The sequence below is a fragment of the Dermacentor andersoni genome, chromosome 7 (assembly GCF_023375885.2).
Source record: "Dermacentor andersoni chromosome 7, qqDerAnde1_hic_scaffold, whole genome shotgun sequence".
NCBI lineage: Eukaryota > Metazoa > Arthropoda > Arachnida > Ixodida > Ixodidae > Dermacentor > Dermacentor andersoni.
In genome coordinates, this window is record NC_092820.1 from 42,055,558 (window position 1) to 42,069,744 (window position 14,187).

The following is a 14,187-nucleotide window of genomic DNA, read 5'->3' on the forward strand; positions in this document are numbered from 1 at the left end:
TCCGATCTGTGCGTTGATTTTGCTTTCTAAATATACATTTATCCCGGATGCTCTCGCAACGCACAGTAAGCTTGTTTGCAAAACGGCCTAATTAGGCAGCGGAGGCACAGTGACGTTTCACTCAGTCGTCTCAGCGGCCCGCTTTCCATGGCCAGCATGGGGATTATGCGCATGCGCACTAGCATTTCTGCTGGGCGGCTGCGGTCAATTTGTTGAGGCGCACCGGTTTGAGTGGAGCGGTCTGCAAAGTCACAGCTGTCTAGTGGTGCGCGAATTCAATCATGTTTCTGTAGTCGTTAAATGATGCGCTTGCTTCTTTTTTTTTTACATAAGCACGTCGCTTATAGCGCTTAGGGACGATGGTTGCTTATTACGCAATGCTAGGATGATGCCGTCGCTCGGAATATACGAATAGCTTGCAACGTAAAATTCTCAGTACCAACATGTGTGACAGACCAGCGCGCTGTAGCTATAACGAGGCTTGTAATAATGCGTCGTTGTAGCACCAAGCACGTTGAGGGAAGTCATCATTTCGCAGTGTATTTATAAGAAACTTAAACGGAACGTGTTCCTCACTTACGATACTTGATGCGAGCTGCTTTTTAAAATGATGTTATCGATGAACTCAGAAGTGGCACGGAATGTAACAGTCTCTTCGGTAGTGCACTGCGTTTGGCATCAACCATTTCTGGGCCAATGATTCTGGTAGGATGGATAATTCTTCCCGGAGAATATCTCGGTCAGGAAGAACAACAAAGGCCGAAACTAACTGGAGACGTAAATGTGCCAGCAGACTAGCATAAATGTCGTAGAGTTATTGCTGTCAAATATACGCTTCCCTCTAAGATTCTCAAAATTTAGGCATGTCGACACGCGTTGACATCTGAGCTGTTTGGTGCCTGCTAACGGAGGTGTGCAACAGATTTATTCCTAGAATAAAAACTGTGCTTGAATATTCCATGCGCAAATGCGCACACTTCTGATTGAAATGAAGAATGAGCTCGCCGCATGCTGAACTTTCGACAGATGGCTACGGGCAGACGACAGATCACAAAGCTATTAGAGGGGAATGTTTCTCTCACTTTTTCCTTTCTTTTTTATTCATTTATGCATTGAGAATTAAAATTAGTTACTTAAAAACAAAATTCAAATCACGAGCGGTTAAAACCGTAAACTATGTAATGAATGGTCTGCTCTTCTAAGAATAAAGCTTTCCGAGATTATAAAGCCTGTCGAATTGGCGTGATTAACGAGCGACGTCAATCACGCCAATATATATATATATATATATATATATATATATATATATATATATATATATATATATATATATATATATATATATATATATATATAGTTGGTAAGAGCATCGCATGCGTAGTACGATGACGTGGGTTCGTATCCTACCTGCGGCCAGTTGTTTTTCATCCACTTTCATTCGTATTAATTCATCCTTTCTTTAATTTAATTAACTGTTGTTAGCGGGCATTCTTAGCCCAATAACAGTGGTTTTAAACGCCCTTTTTGAGACCTTCTACGCTGCTCACGAACGCACTGCGCTACCAGATGTAAAGGAAGAAAGCAATTTTTTTTCTAGGCAGTTCAATTCTCTCGCAGGAGGCGGTAATTTTGGAACGCGTTTTTCAGTTTCGCGATCGTCAAAGTACAAGACGAAAAATGCCCGCCGCCGCGAGATGCTTTGAAAGATGGCAGATCTGGCGATTCCGCTGCGTCTGCGGCTGGTTTTGTCGATGGATGGAGCAGCAGCGAGTCTGAGGGTGCTGCCTTTTCGCCGGACTCTGAGAGCGACGACGACGCAAGCTAGCCCGCGGAACATCGGCCGCCGCAGCCGGCCACGCCAGAATGTAGTGCTTGCAGTAAACTTTTTTTTTGTAGTGGAATACCTATTAAGCGAAAAATTTTGATTTTTTTCGAAGATAGTGCCTATCAGACGGCAATACATTTTGTATATCTCATAATTTCTGTTACATTTATTTTCTTAGTAGATGCGCGCGCGTCTGTACAACCATTGTTCGGTTTTATCCCGCAATCTTGATTCTATCAATCTATATCTTTTTCATGACGTAAATCTCGTAAATAAAACCTTTAGGCATATAAAGTGCATGCCATTTTCTTTTTGTTTATGCATCGCATGAAATATTGAGTATAGTAGTTCCTTCAGAAAAGAAGAACGGGCTTCTCTTACGAAAAACACCTATTTTCCCTATTGTAGGAAAATAGTTAACAAGTAATGCCGCCTGTGCTGTCCTTGGTGTCATTGTTAATTGGTTTCTGCTGATATGAAGAATAAATATCGGGCACCGCGGTATTCTTTCCTCGTCAATATACATATATATATATACATATATATATATATATATATATATATATATATATATATATATATATAGAGAGAGAGAGAGAGAGAGAGAGAGAGAGAGATATACGAGCTACAAAATACAGACAAAGGTGCTCTGTGGTATAACGTTTGTGAACAGGGATAAGGTACCTCAGAAAGGCTGGCCAACGTTTCGATAGGAGGACCTATCTTCGTCAAAGGCGGCCTCGTCATCCTCAACGTGTTAGTTTTAAAGGGTTAGTGCAGTGACCTCACGTGCGGGTGTTGTCGCCGGTGGCTGGTTTTAAAGAAGGAGATTTCAGAGGAAACGAGCGCTGTCGTCCGACGTCTGTGAGCTTCGTTTCCAAGACGAGGGGATAAGAGCGGGTAACTGGGAACGCGGGTACAAAAGAAAGAAAGGGTAGCAGAGAAAAAAAAAGTGGGGTGGGGGAAGCCAGGGCGGCACCAAGACAGAAAAAAAAAAGTGGGGAGAGAGAAAGAATAAGAAACAGAAAAACAAAATTTTCAGAAAGACGGGGGCTTGGGAGCGTGTTGGGGATGCGAGAGGTTAGGAAGTATTCAAGGGGTTTTTGTGGCATTAGAAAGGCCGGTCAGGCGGTCGGTGCGCGAGTAACACAAAAAACAAAAAAATAAAAATAAGACACACACAAAAAATCATGAGTTTAAGAGTGACCTGAGTAGCATAGCAGCAATACGTCGAGTAATTTTGAAATAGTTAAGATGGTGACGAGGAGTCTGTGGTGCAATGTATGGGGTGACTGAAAGGCAGCGGCATGGTCTTTCAAGGGGCATTGCCCCAGTCGCTCAACGTAGGTGTCGTTACGGCGGTCCAGAAATGGTGATACTCTTGCTTGAGGCGCCGAAAAAGGCATATTCACTTCGGAATGTGTTGTCGGGGGGGGGGGGAAGTGTTAAAAAACATAGATAAAATGAAAAGGACGGGTAAAGAGAAGGGGAGGGGCGACCGAAACCGGAATAACAAACAGGAGGGTGACGCACGCAGAAGCGGGCGGGGGCAAGTGTACATGGAAGGGGGTGGTACAGTTGATATAGACGTAAAAACCTGAAAGAGTACATTGAATTGAGTAGTAGGCAGGAAAAAAATTTTCGAAATGGAAGAGTAGGTGAGGTTAAGAATTAAGGTTAGCTGGTGGCATAATGTGTTTTGTGTCTTGGTTGATGATATGAGAATTCCAGATTTAAGTTACCGCTTTTAAAGATTCTAAGTTGCCGCGTGCCAAATTAATTCCTGTCGGGTGTAGGCAATCAAACTTGTGTATGATTCCGTATACTTCCTTTCACAAGGGGAACGGGAATTTGTAGTATATAGAGCCTTGCTTTGTCCACCAGCTAACCTTAATTCTTAACCTCACCTACTGTACCATTTCGAAAAGTTTTTTCCTGCCTACTACTCAATTCAATGTACTCTTTCAAGTTTTTACGTCTATATCAACTGTACGACCCCCTTTTTCCATGTACACTTGCCCCCGCCTTCTTCTGCGCGCGTCACCATCCTATTTGTTATTCCGGTTTCGGTCCCCCCTACCCTTCTCTTTTCCCTTCCTTTTCATTTTATCTATTTTTTTGAACCCCCCCCCCCCCCCCCGCCCTAAACACATTCCGAAGTCAATATGCCTTTTTCGGTGCCTCAACCCAGAGTATCGCCATTTCTGGATGCCGCCGTAACGACACCTACGTTGAGCGATTGGGGCATTGCCCCTTGATAGACCATGCCGCTGCCTTTCAGTCACCCCATACATTGCCCCGCATACTCCTCGTCGCCATCTTAGCTATTTCAATATTACTCGACGTATTGCTGTTATGCTACTCAAGTCACTCTTTAAACTCATGGTGTTTTGTGTGTGTTTTTTATTTCTTTTTTGCCTTTTGTGATTACTCGCGCATTGACCGCCTGACCGGCCCTTCTAATGCCACAAAAACATGCCGCCAACGATACCCCTGAATACTTCCTAACCTCTCGCATCCCCAACACGCTCCCAAGCCCCCGTCTTTCTTAAAATTTTGTTTTTGTGTTTCTTGTTCTTTTTCTCTGCCCCCCCTTTTTTTTCTCTGTCTTGGTGCCGCCCTGGCTCCCCCCCCCCCCTTTTTTTTTCCTTTTCTTTCTCTGCTTTTCTTTCTTTTCTTTTCTCCCCGCGTTCCCACTTTCCCGCTCTTGTCCTCTCGTCTTGGGAACGAAGCTCAAAGACGTCGGACGACAGCGCTCGTTTCCTCTGAAGTCTCTCTCTTTAAAACCAGCCGCCAGCGACAACACGCGCACGTGACGTCACTGCACTAACCATTTAAAACTAACACGCCGAGGATGACGAGGAGGCCTTTGACGAAGATAGGTCCTCCTATCGAAACGTTGGCCAGCCTTTCTGAGGCACCTTATCCCTGTTTACAAACTTTATACCACAGTGTGCCGTTCCATCTGCCAGCCCCTTTCTTGTTTTTAGACAAAGATGCTAGAATTCAAACGCGAAATTTTATTCTATTGGATGCCTATTCACTGTGGTATTCCAGGCAACATAGAGGCCGACAGGTGAGCACGCACGGTACACGCGGAAACTAAGACACAGTTAATTCCTCAAATAGCGATGCTTGCAGCATTTTGCACCCACTGTCAATGACATTGTCGAGAGAACCATTGTCGAAACTATGTTCTATTTCAGATTGACCGCAAAATACAGTTCGATGTTCCAGCAATAGAAAGTCGATCTCCAGAAACAGTAATAAGTCTATGGGCACTGCGCATACAAAGTATATTTACGTAGAATAGGACACGCGTAAAGCACGGCGTGCTCTTGCTATAAATCGGAAGATACTGAACACTTCTTGCTCTGTAGCATTCGGGCTTAGAATCGAAAAAAATTACGAGATAATTTTTATGCTCTGGAAAATTGGCAGCTCTAAACGCAAAAAAAAAGAAGAGTATTCAAAATGAAAAAGCGCGCAATGAGCACCTGCAAGGAGTTTTTTCAAACGATAACAATTGCGGATAATTACTGGAACGTTGTAACCTGTTCTTTATAAATTATTTTCTGAGATCGTGCATCGCAGTTTAACGTTTTCGATCTTAATATGTCTTGATTTGATATTTATCATAATGGAACCTGTGGTGTAACCTTGTATATATTTGTAGTGTAGACGGTGCTTTGTTTAAACACAAGTGAACTGAAAGTGACTGCCGTATAATCTTAAGATACAGTACTTGCTCAGCAAAGTTTGTGTGTTGTGACTAATTGTGCTAATTTGATTTTATGTGAACTAAGATCTTATGTTACTGCTTTCCAATCTTTATTTACCGCTTATGTTTACAGTTTATCTCGTTTGTCTGTTTCCTTTACCCGGCCTCTCTTTCTAAGGCACAATCTTAAGTCTCTTTAGTCATTCGTTTGCCTGGGCCGGCCTATATATGCAACGTACTGTTTCTCTAAAACAGAAGGAGTAGCGGACAGTACCCATGATGCCAAACTCTCATACACATAAAATAATTAAAAAAATGGTCGTAGACATAGAGCTAACAAAAATGTCATCCTCGATTATTGCACCGATGTTGCCGGCGATTAAAGCGCAAAAAATATTCAATTTAATTCAAGTACAACAAAAAATGTTGAGAACCGCTATTAAGCGTGTGAGTTGCTGGTTTCTCGTCGGCCGAATAGATAGTAAAACACGATCAATAAAGTGATCTTGCTGTCGATTGAAGCACCAAAACATACCATTCAATAAAAAAAAAAAAGCTGGAATGCCTAATAGGTTTCGTACGGTTTAATCTCAATTTGCTGTGCCTCGTCGAAGACTAAATGCCACTGGAGTCGAATTCACTAAGCTTCTAATTTGTGTTTTCGAATGGCCGGCCACATTTACTAATATGCACAGTATCATGATTGGCTAGAATTTGTCCCTTAAAATCATAGCGAAGAGCTTTCTGTGAATACAGGCCACATTTTTTTTTTCAGCTTGCGAGCAGATCTTTCGCGTAATTGCAAACGCCACTCACCTGCTAAGTGGTCGACAGTGGCACAGTCGCCGGCACTCTCTTGTCTTCAGCAGCGTCACCGGAAAACGACGAAGTGCCGCAAATTGGAGCACCATTTCTTGCGCTAGTCCTGAAACCAACTAGTTAACATAAGCACTTGGCGTCAAGCTCGTGTGGACGGCAACGGAAGCGTCGAAACCCTTGGGCAACACCTTAGCAAATGAAGTTATCAATGCTTCCTACACGACAAGTACTGCGGTGCGTAGTTTTACACTCCAGGAGGCGACCTCGGCGAATGTTTACAGACGCGCGTGCACCTACAAGCATGCGCTAGGAGCGAGCGCTCTGCGAATGAATACGAGCTGCGGCACGCTCTGTCACACTTGGAACGCCGGCTCACCCGTAGCACAAGAACCCTGTCGCTCAGTAAAACGTGGACGGCCAGAATGCGAGGCTTCCCTCGAACTTTGCGAAAGCTGTCAAATAAGCGCCGATAGCAGCTGATACCACGTGACCTGGAGAGAGAAAGCAGCAGGAGCGAGCGGGCTTGGATTACGGCCAAGCTTCGACGGAGGGCAGTCGGCGACCCGCTCTCGGTCGGTCCATTGTAAGCGCCCTCCTGTGTGTTTTTTTTCTGCTTGCTGATGATATGACTAACGCGCATGCAGATCCGCTCTCGGTTTCACTTGGCCTATCGGCTAACAGCGGAGAGTTTGAGGGTCCGAACTCGTTCCATTCAACCTTTGCTGGTTACCCATGAAATGTTCGGAAGTGATCAATAAAGTATAAATTACCGGCTCGTGGAGCGTTTTTTGTTTTCCGCTGTTCCATTCTGTAAGTACACATTTTGGTCGTGGACGTGGCCTTTTGGAAAAAGACCGATGGTGTGTCAGGTTGAAAGATACCGCCTTCGAAAACGCCATATTAAGCTTTAAAATCTGGTGTCCCAAGCATGGCATGTCAAGTTTTTGCGAATGTCTGCTTCTTGCATTATGCTATATAAGATTTGAACAACATTTTGCTTTGGAGTCTTCGGATGTGGTGATATTGAAAGCGTCATATGTGTGTGTTTGCTGAGTAATGCTTTCTGTGCTTTTACATTTGGAAAATTCTATATACTTATAGGGGCCTTTCTTTCACTACTCTTTTATTCACTATTGAAAACCTCACTTCTTATTTTTTCACGAATATGGAATTATGCACAAAATGTTTCTGCACTCAGTTTTGTGCACGCGCTGAACACCGTCAGTTTGAGGTTGGGGGGTTGGTCTTGGTGTTGTCGTAGGGCCCAGTTTATGCGACTACAGCAAAACGCAGGAGGATTTTACACTTTGCTGTATCGGCCAATAAGCGGAAACGAAGAACGCCGGTGAGTTCCGCGATGAGGGGACGCAGGAGACAGCCACGCGTGGAAAGACATCGGATTAGTGGTTGCGCCTCAGAAGGGGCGCCAGTTCTGCACCCTCGCTCGTAACAAAAGGGAAGTGGGTCCGAGCTGGAGGGGTGGATTCGGGGAGACGGGCGTGAAGATAAAAGGTAAAGGGTGCTTGGGGTTGCCGCCACCGCTAATACCCATGCACTTCTCACATGTCCCGTCGACCGTCTTGGTAAAGGAAATTGGGTGACGCGACACTGCTTATCCAGTTTGAGTGTCAATGTTTGGCATCAGCGCGCGTCTTCTGAGAATGCCTTGTGAAAACGGCGGTATCTTTACGACCAGTTAGCCGGCTACGATCGATGGATGCGTTTGTGTGCGACCCCCATCGGGTCCCAATTATGGTGTTTGGATTTCAAGCGAACCGGCCCACAGCTGCACGGGGGACCGGGTTTTCTTAGTACTGGCAGGGCAGCCCACTGTCCGGCAGACATGTCAATAAGCCGTGGTTTTGTGGAAACATTCTCGCAGCTTACGTGGCGGTTACTTGCAGGAGAAAAGGGGAGGACATCAAGGCGGATACTCGGAGCCTAACGTAGGGGAGAGGGAGGTGACACGTGTCTTTGAGCAAACATATCCCCTGGCGTGTTGTAATGTGTTCAAGTGTTTCCACCAATGCCGCGTGCGGCACGAAGGTTGCTGTGGTATTGGTTGCAATGGGGTGAACTCACATGTGTGACTGGCTGGTTTAGGACTTTTTTGCGCAGCTGAGAATTTGAAATATCATGTTTTGGTGGTGCGGGAGAGAGCGGAGTTCCGGGCTTGGACTCGGACAGACGCCTCGGCGTTTGGGTAAAGCGTCACTTTAACGGACAACGGCTCTTCCTTCGCGCTGCCACCGTGCACTCGAATCATCAAGGGGCACCGACTTAGGACCTTAAACACCTTCCCTCCTTAACTAGTGTTGAAGATGCCAGAGGATAAAGGGAAATGAAATTAACTAGCACTATGGAGCCAAAATTTACCTCGTCAGAACTAGAAGCTGACAATCACTTTGTACGCTTGAGTATCTCTGCACGCGCCTGCGTAATGCTCATACACGCAGAGTTTCTTTAGGAACGAATGCGATCACATACACCTAATAATAAATACTGAATACTACCGCCCTAGCTCCTGAACCCACTGTTAAGCCGCTGGTTACTCGCAGTCGACAAGCCGCGGTTCCCTTGTTTTCCATGACGACGATCGTTTTGGTGCGCTCATTGACGCCGTTTGGGTATCGCACTAATTTGTTCATCGCCTGCAAAAAGAGATGCCTTTACGCCTCCAGCCGCATTCGGGCACCCACGTGTTCGCCCTCAAGCGGAAGTCCTCCCGGTCAATGTTTGCCGATGCAGACACCCACTGATAGACCTCGACCTGTTTGCACTTACTGAAAAGCTAGCATGACCTGAAACTTAGAGGCATCAAGAATGCGTTATCGTAGAACACTTTTAATAGGAACCTGAGGGTGCAGCGGTGGCGTAGAGGTACAACACCCGCCTCGCGTGCGAGAGGTCCGTGGTTTGAATCCCGGTGCCGCGCAATTTTCCACCGGACTAAAAAAAATTCAGCGTGTTGATAAAATTGCATAAACAGGCCTGGAGTGTGGCCTGATCCCGTTGACCAGAACCGGTAACGCACTCCCTCTCCAGAGCAGGATTGGCCACCCTGGTGCAGTACTTGGCCACAACCTCCTATATGAACACAACAATCAAACCTCGGCCCTCAGTCCCCAGCATCTGCGAAGCAACTGACAACAGCGGCGGTCAGACCTGTGACGCAGCAGAGGGTGCTAAGCATCCCTGGCTCCGAGGAGGCCGCCATTGGAATATGAGCCTGGCAACGTTTAACGCTGGAACGTTATCTAGTGAGGCTAGTCTAGCAGTGCTATTGGATGAATTAGAGGGCAGTAAATGGGATATAATAGGGCTCAGTGAAGTTAGCAGGACAAAAGAAGCATATACAGTGCTAAAAAATGGGTACATCTGGTGCTACCGGGGCTTAGCGCAGAGACGAGAACTAGCACTCCGATTCCTGATTAATAAGAACATAGCTGGTAACATACAGGAATTCTATAGCATTAACGAGAGGGTGGCAGGTCTTGTTGTGAAACTTAATAAGAGGTACAAAATGAAAGCTGTACAGGTCTACACCCCTACATCCAGTCATGATGACCAGGAACTCAAAAGCTTCTATGAAGGTGTGGAATCGGCGATGGGTAGAGTGAAAACAAAATAAAATATACTGATGGGCGACCTCAATGCCAAGGTAGCCAAGAAGCAGGCTGGAGACGAGGTAGTGGGGGAGTTATTAGTAGTTTGCGGAACAGAATAATATGCGGATAATGAATACCTTCTTGCGCAAGCGGGATAGCCGAAAGTGGACGTGGAGGAGCCCGAACGGCGAGACTAGAAATCAAATGGACTTCACACTCTGTGCTAACCCTGGCATCATACAAGATGTGGACGTGCTCAGCAAGGTGCGCTGCAGTGACCATAGGATGGTAAGAACTCGAAGTAGCCTAGACCTGAGGAGGGAACGGAATAAACTGGTACATAAAAAGCCGATCAATGAGTTAGCGGTAAGAGGGAAAGTCGAGGAATTCCAGATCAAGCTACAGAACGGGTATTCGGCGTTAACTCAGGAAGAGGACGTTAGTGTTGAAGCAATGAACGACAATCTTGTGGGCATCATTAAGGAGTGTGCAATAGAAGTCGGTGGTAACTCCGTTAGACAGGATACCAGTAAGCTATCGCAGGAGACGAAAGATCTGGTCAAGAAACGCCAATGTATGAAAGCCTCTAACGCTACAGCAAGAATAGAACTGGCAGAATTTTCGAAGGTAATCAACAAGCGTAAGACAGCTGACATAAGGAAGTATTATATGGATAGAATTGAACATGCTCTCAGGAACGGAGGAAGCCTAAAAACAGTTAAGAAGGAACTAGGCATTGGCAAGAATCAGATATATGCGTTAAGAGGCAAAGCCGGCAATATCATTACTAATATGAATGAGATAGTTCAAGTGGCTGAGGAGTTCTATAGAGATTTAAACAGTACCAGTGTCACCCACGACGATAATGGAAGAGAGAATAGTCTAGAGGAATTCGAAATCCCACAGGATACGCCGGAAGAAGTAAAGAAAGCCTTGGGATCTATGCAAAGGGGCAAGGCAGCTGGGGAGGATCAGGTAACAGCAGATTTGTTGAACGATGGTGGGAACATTGTTCTAGAAAGAGTGGTCAGCCTATATACACAATGCCTCATGACCTCGAGCGTACCGGAATCTTGGAAGAACGCCAACATAATCCTAATCCATAAGAAAGGGGACGCCAAAGACTTGAAAAATTATAGACCGATCAGCTTACTTCTCGTTGTCTACAAGGTATTTACTAAGGTTATCGCAAATAGAATCAGGAACACCTTAGACTTCTGTCAACCAAAGGACCAGGCAGGATTCCGTAAAGGCTACTCAACAATAGACCATATTGACACTATCAATCAGGTGATAGAGAAATGTGCGAAATATAACCAATCCTTATATATAGCTTTCATTGACTACAAGAAAGCGTTTGATTGTGTCGAAACCTCAGCAGTCATGGAGGCATTACGGAAACAGGGTGTAGACGAGCCGTATGTAAAAATACTGAAAGATATGTATAACGGCTCCACAGCCACCGTAGTCCTCCATAAAGAAAGCAACAAAATCCCAATAAAGAAAGGCGTCAGGCAGGGAGATACGATCTCTCCAATGCTATTCACAGCGTGTTTACAGGAAGTATTCAGAGACCTGGATTGGGAAGAATTGGGGATAAAAGTTGATGAAGAATACCTCAGTAACTTGCGATTCGCTGATGATATTGCCTTGTCTTGTAACTCAGGGGACCCATTGCAATGCATGCTCATTTACCTGGAAGGGCAAAGCGGAAGAGTGGGTCTAAAAATTAATGTGCAGAAAATTAAAGCAATGTTTAACAGTCTCGGAAGAGAACAGCAATTCACAATAAGTAGCGAGGCACTGGAAGTGGTAAGGGACTTAGGGCAAGTAGTGACGGCCGATCCGGACCATGAGCCGGAGATAATCAGAAGAATAAGAATGGGCTGGGGTGCGTTTGGCAGGCATTCTCAGATCATGAACAGCAGGCTGCCATTATCCCTCGAGAGAAAATGTGTAATAGCTGTGTCTTACCAGTACTCGCCTACGGGGCAGAACCTGCAGGCTTACGAAAAGGGTTCTACTTAAATTGAGGACGACGGAACGAGCTATGGAAAGAAGAACGATGGGTGTAACGTTAAAGGATAAGAAAAGAGCAGACTGGATGAGGGAACAAACGCGAGTTAATGACATCTCAGTTGGAATCAAGAAAAAAAACTGGACATGGGCAGGACATGTAATGAGGAGGGAAGATAATCAGTGGTCATTAAGGGTTACGGACTGGGTTCCAGGGAAGGGAAGCGTAGCATGGCGGCGGCAGAAAGTTAGGTGGGCGGATGAGGTTAAGAAGTTTGCAAGGACGACGTGGCCACAATTAGTACGTGACCGGGGTTGTTGGAGAAGTATGGGAGAGGCCTTTGCCCTGCAGTGGGCGTGTCAGACTGATGATGATGATGATGAGTATAAAGAAAATGTTTACATTACTTTAACCATTTCTAAAAATATCTAAACATTGTTGCTTGTCTGTATATATAACACATCGTGTTATATATAACCTGTACAGGAGCTGCCAACACAACACCACGTACACGCTGCCCGTCTCAAGGACAGCTTGCACGTCGCTTGTACCAGTCAGCGCAGCTTCTGAACGAGCTGTAGGGCACCTTATAATTTGATTTGCCACGTAGCCTTTGTCTTGTAGCGCCCAGCCTCGATGCGCCTGACGAATGGTCCAAGTGTTCGAGGACAGATACCGCCGAAGGCCGTCGTTCGTTTTGGAGCACTTCGAGAAGTCACGTGTGCGCAAACGGGAGGGGTATATATTGCCTTCTTCAATCATCACTCACGCACTGACTGAAACCTATTCAATGAAGCACTGAAACAACGCAGAAAGCCGGTCGTATCGATATGGGGAGCACCCACAGTGCGCTAGCGTCGGCCTTATTTTCCAACCAAATGGCGTGGCGCGAGGTTCTTCGTTTTCTCTGCAGGTGGCGCTCACAATTTTGGAATCGGTAAGAGGCGATTGGAGGATTGGTGGAATAAAATTAGGGAAAGGACAGAAAACCGAGACGTATAAAATCACAGTGCGCATTAGGGGATCAGAAAATTTGGTTCCTAGAGTGCATATAGTGTTTTTTTTCTTTTTTGATTGTTCAGCCTAGGTAGGACATTATGCAGTATAATAGCAAGAGCTTGATGGCGCAACCCACCGCCCCGTTCCAAAGGGGAAGCTCATAACAGCCTTTCACATCCATCCATATTTGGCAATAAGGGGTCAGAAAATTTCGTTGTGGCTGTTCATAGCGTTTTTTTTTCTATTTAACCTAGGTAGGACATTAGCCAGTATAACAGCAAGAGCTTGGTGGCGCAACCCACCGCCCCGATATAAAAGATTAATCTCGTCTGGTGGTAACAACTTTATTGAGACTCTGCTCAGTTATGATCTGGCAGGCCCGAGTCCTAGAATGGCCCCTCACGAGGAGCGACCCTTTCGGCCCAGACAACGAGGGCTTTTTGTACTTTTTCATCAGGCGTTCTGAGCAGCTCTTCCCACGTCTCTTGTGAGGGAGCTGGCAGGAGCGACCTGGGAGGGGGCCTACAACCATAAGCCATACCTGGTATGGGGGTGGCGCCTAAATTCTGATGGGATCGGAAGGTAAAAACAATGGTTACCGTGCTTTATGTGCGCGCTGAAAAACACCATGCAGGTCCTCAAAATAATCTGGAGCTATCGTTTCTTTATAAGCGACTCTGTTGAATAGGAATGTTAAACACCATATTTTCATTAATTTTACCCATTAGTTATCGCACTGCGAATGCACGAAGCGTGCATAAATTATACTGAATTCGTTGCGCGTTAATATGGCTGTGCCTGCGGACTCCCTTTGCTGGCTTTAATTTTAGGAGACCCAGTTTTATGTGTTTATGTGCATCATCATAGCATAAATTTTGTGTCGTAAAGAGAAATACGAGAAGAAGAAACAGAGCAAGAAAGCTCACTGCTTTAGCTACAACCCGTGATATCTGCTATAAAATGTGATATATAACAGCAGTCCCCATGCTGAAGCGTACACACGCAGCTTCGGCAATGGTAAAAACATGCTCATAGCGCATGCACATTCCTTGTTGTGAGGCGTACGCTGTTCTGGGAATGGTAAAAAATAGAAATGCGAGCGGGAAGCCCATTTACAGTCATGCCTTTAGGCCGATAGATCAGGCTGAAACATTTTTTTTTTCTCCACAAAGCGCAGACGGCACTAAGGTGAACGCGC

General features: G+C 45.5%; 1 protein-coding gene across 1 annotated transcript in view; it reads right to left on the reverse strand.

Moving 5' to 3' along the window:
- The window catches only part of LOC126535301 (medium-chain acyl-CoA ligase ACSF2, mitochondrial-like), a 181,613-nt gene that overhangs the window by 166,981 nt on the left and 445 nt on the right, over window positions 1-14,187 (reverse strand). Inside the window, exon 2 of the mRNA XM_050182193.3 lies at window positions 6,363-6,481. Coding sequence (XP_050038150.1) covers window positions 6,363-6,457 — 95 coding nt within the window. The 5' untranslated portion in view covers window positions 6,458-6,481. The remainder of the gene's footprint in view (window positions 1-6,362; window positions 6,482-14,187) is intronic.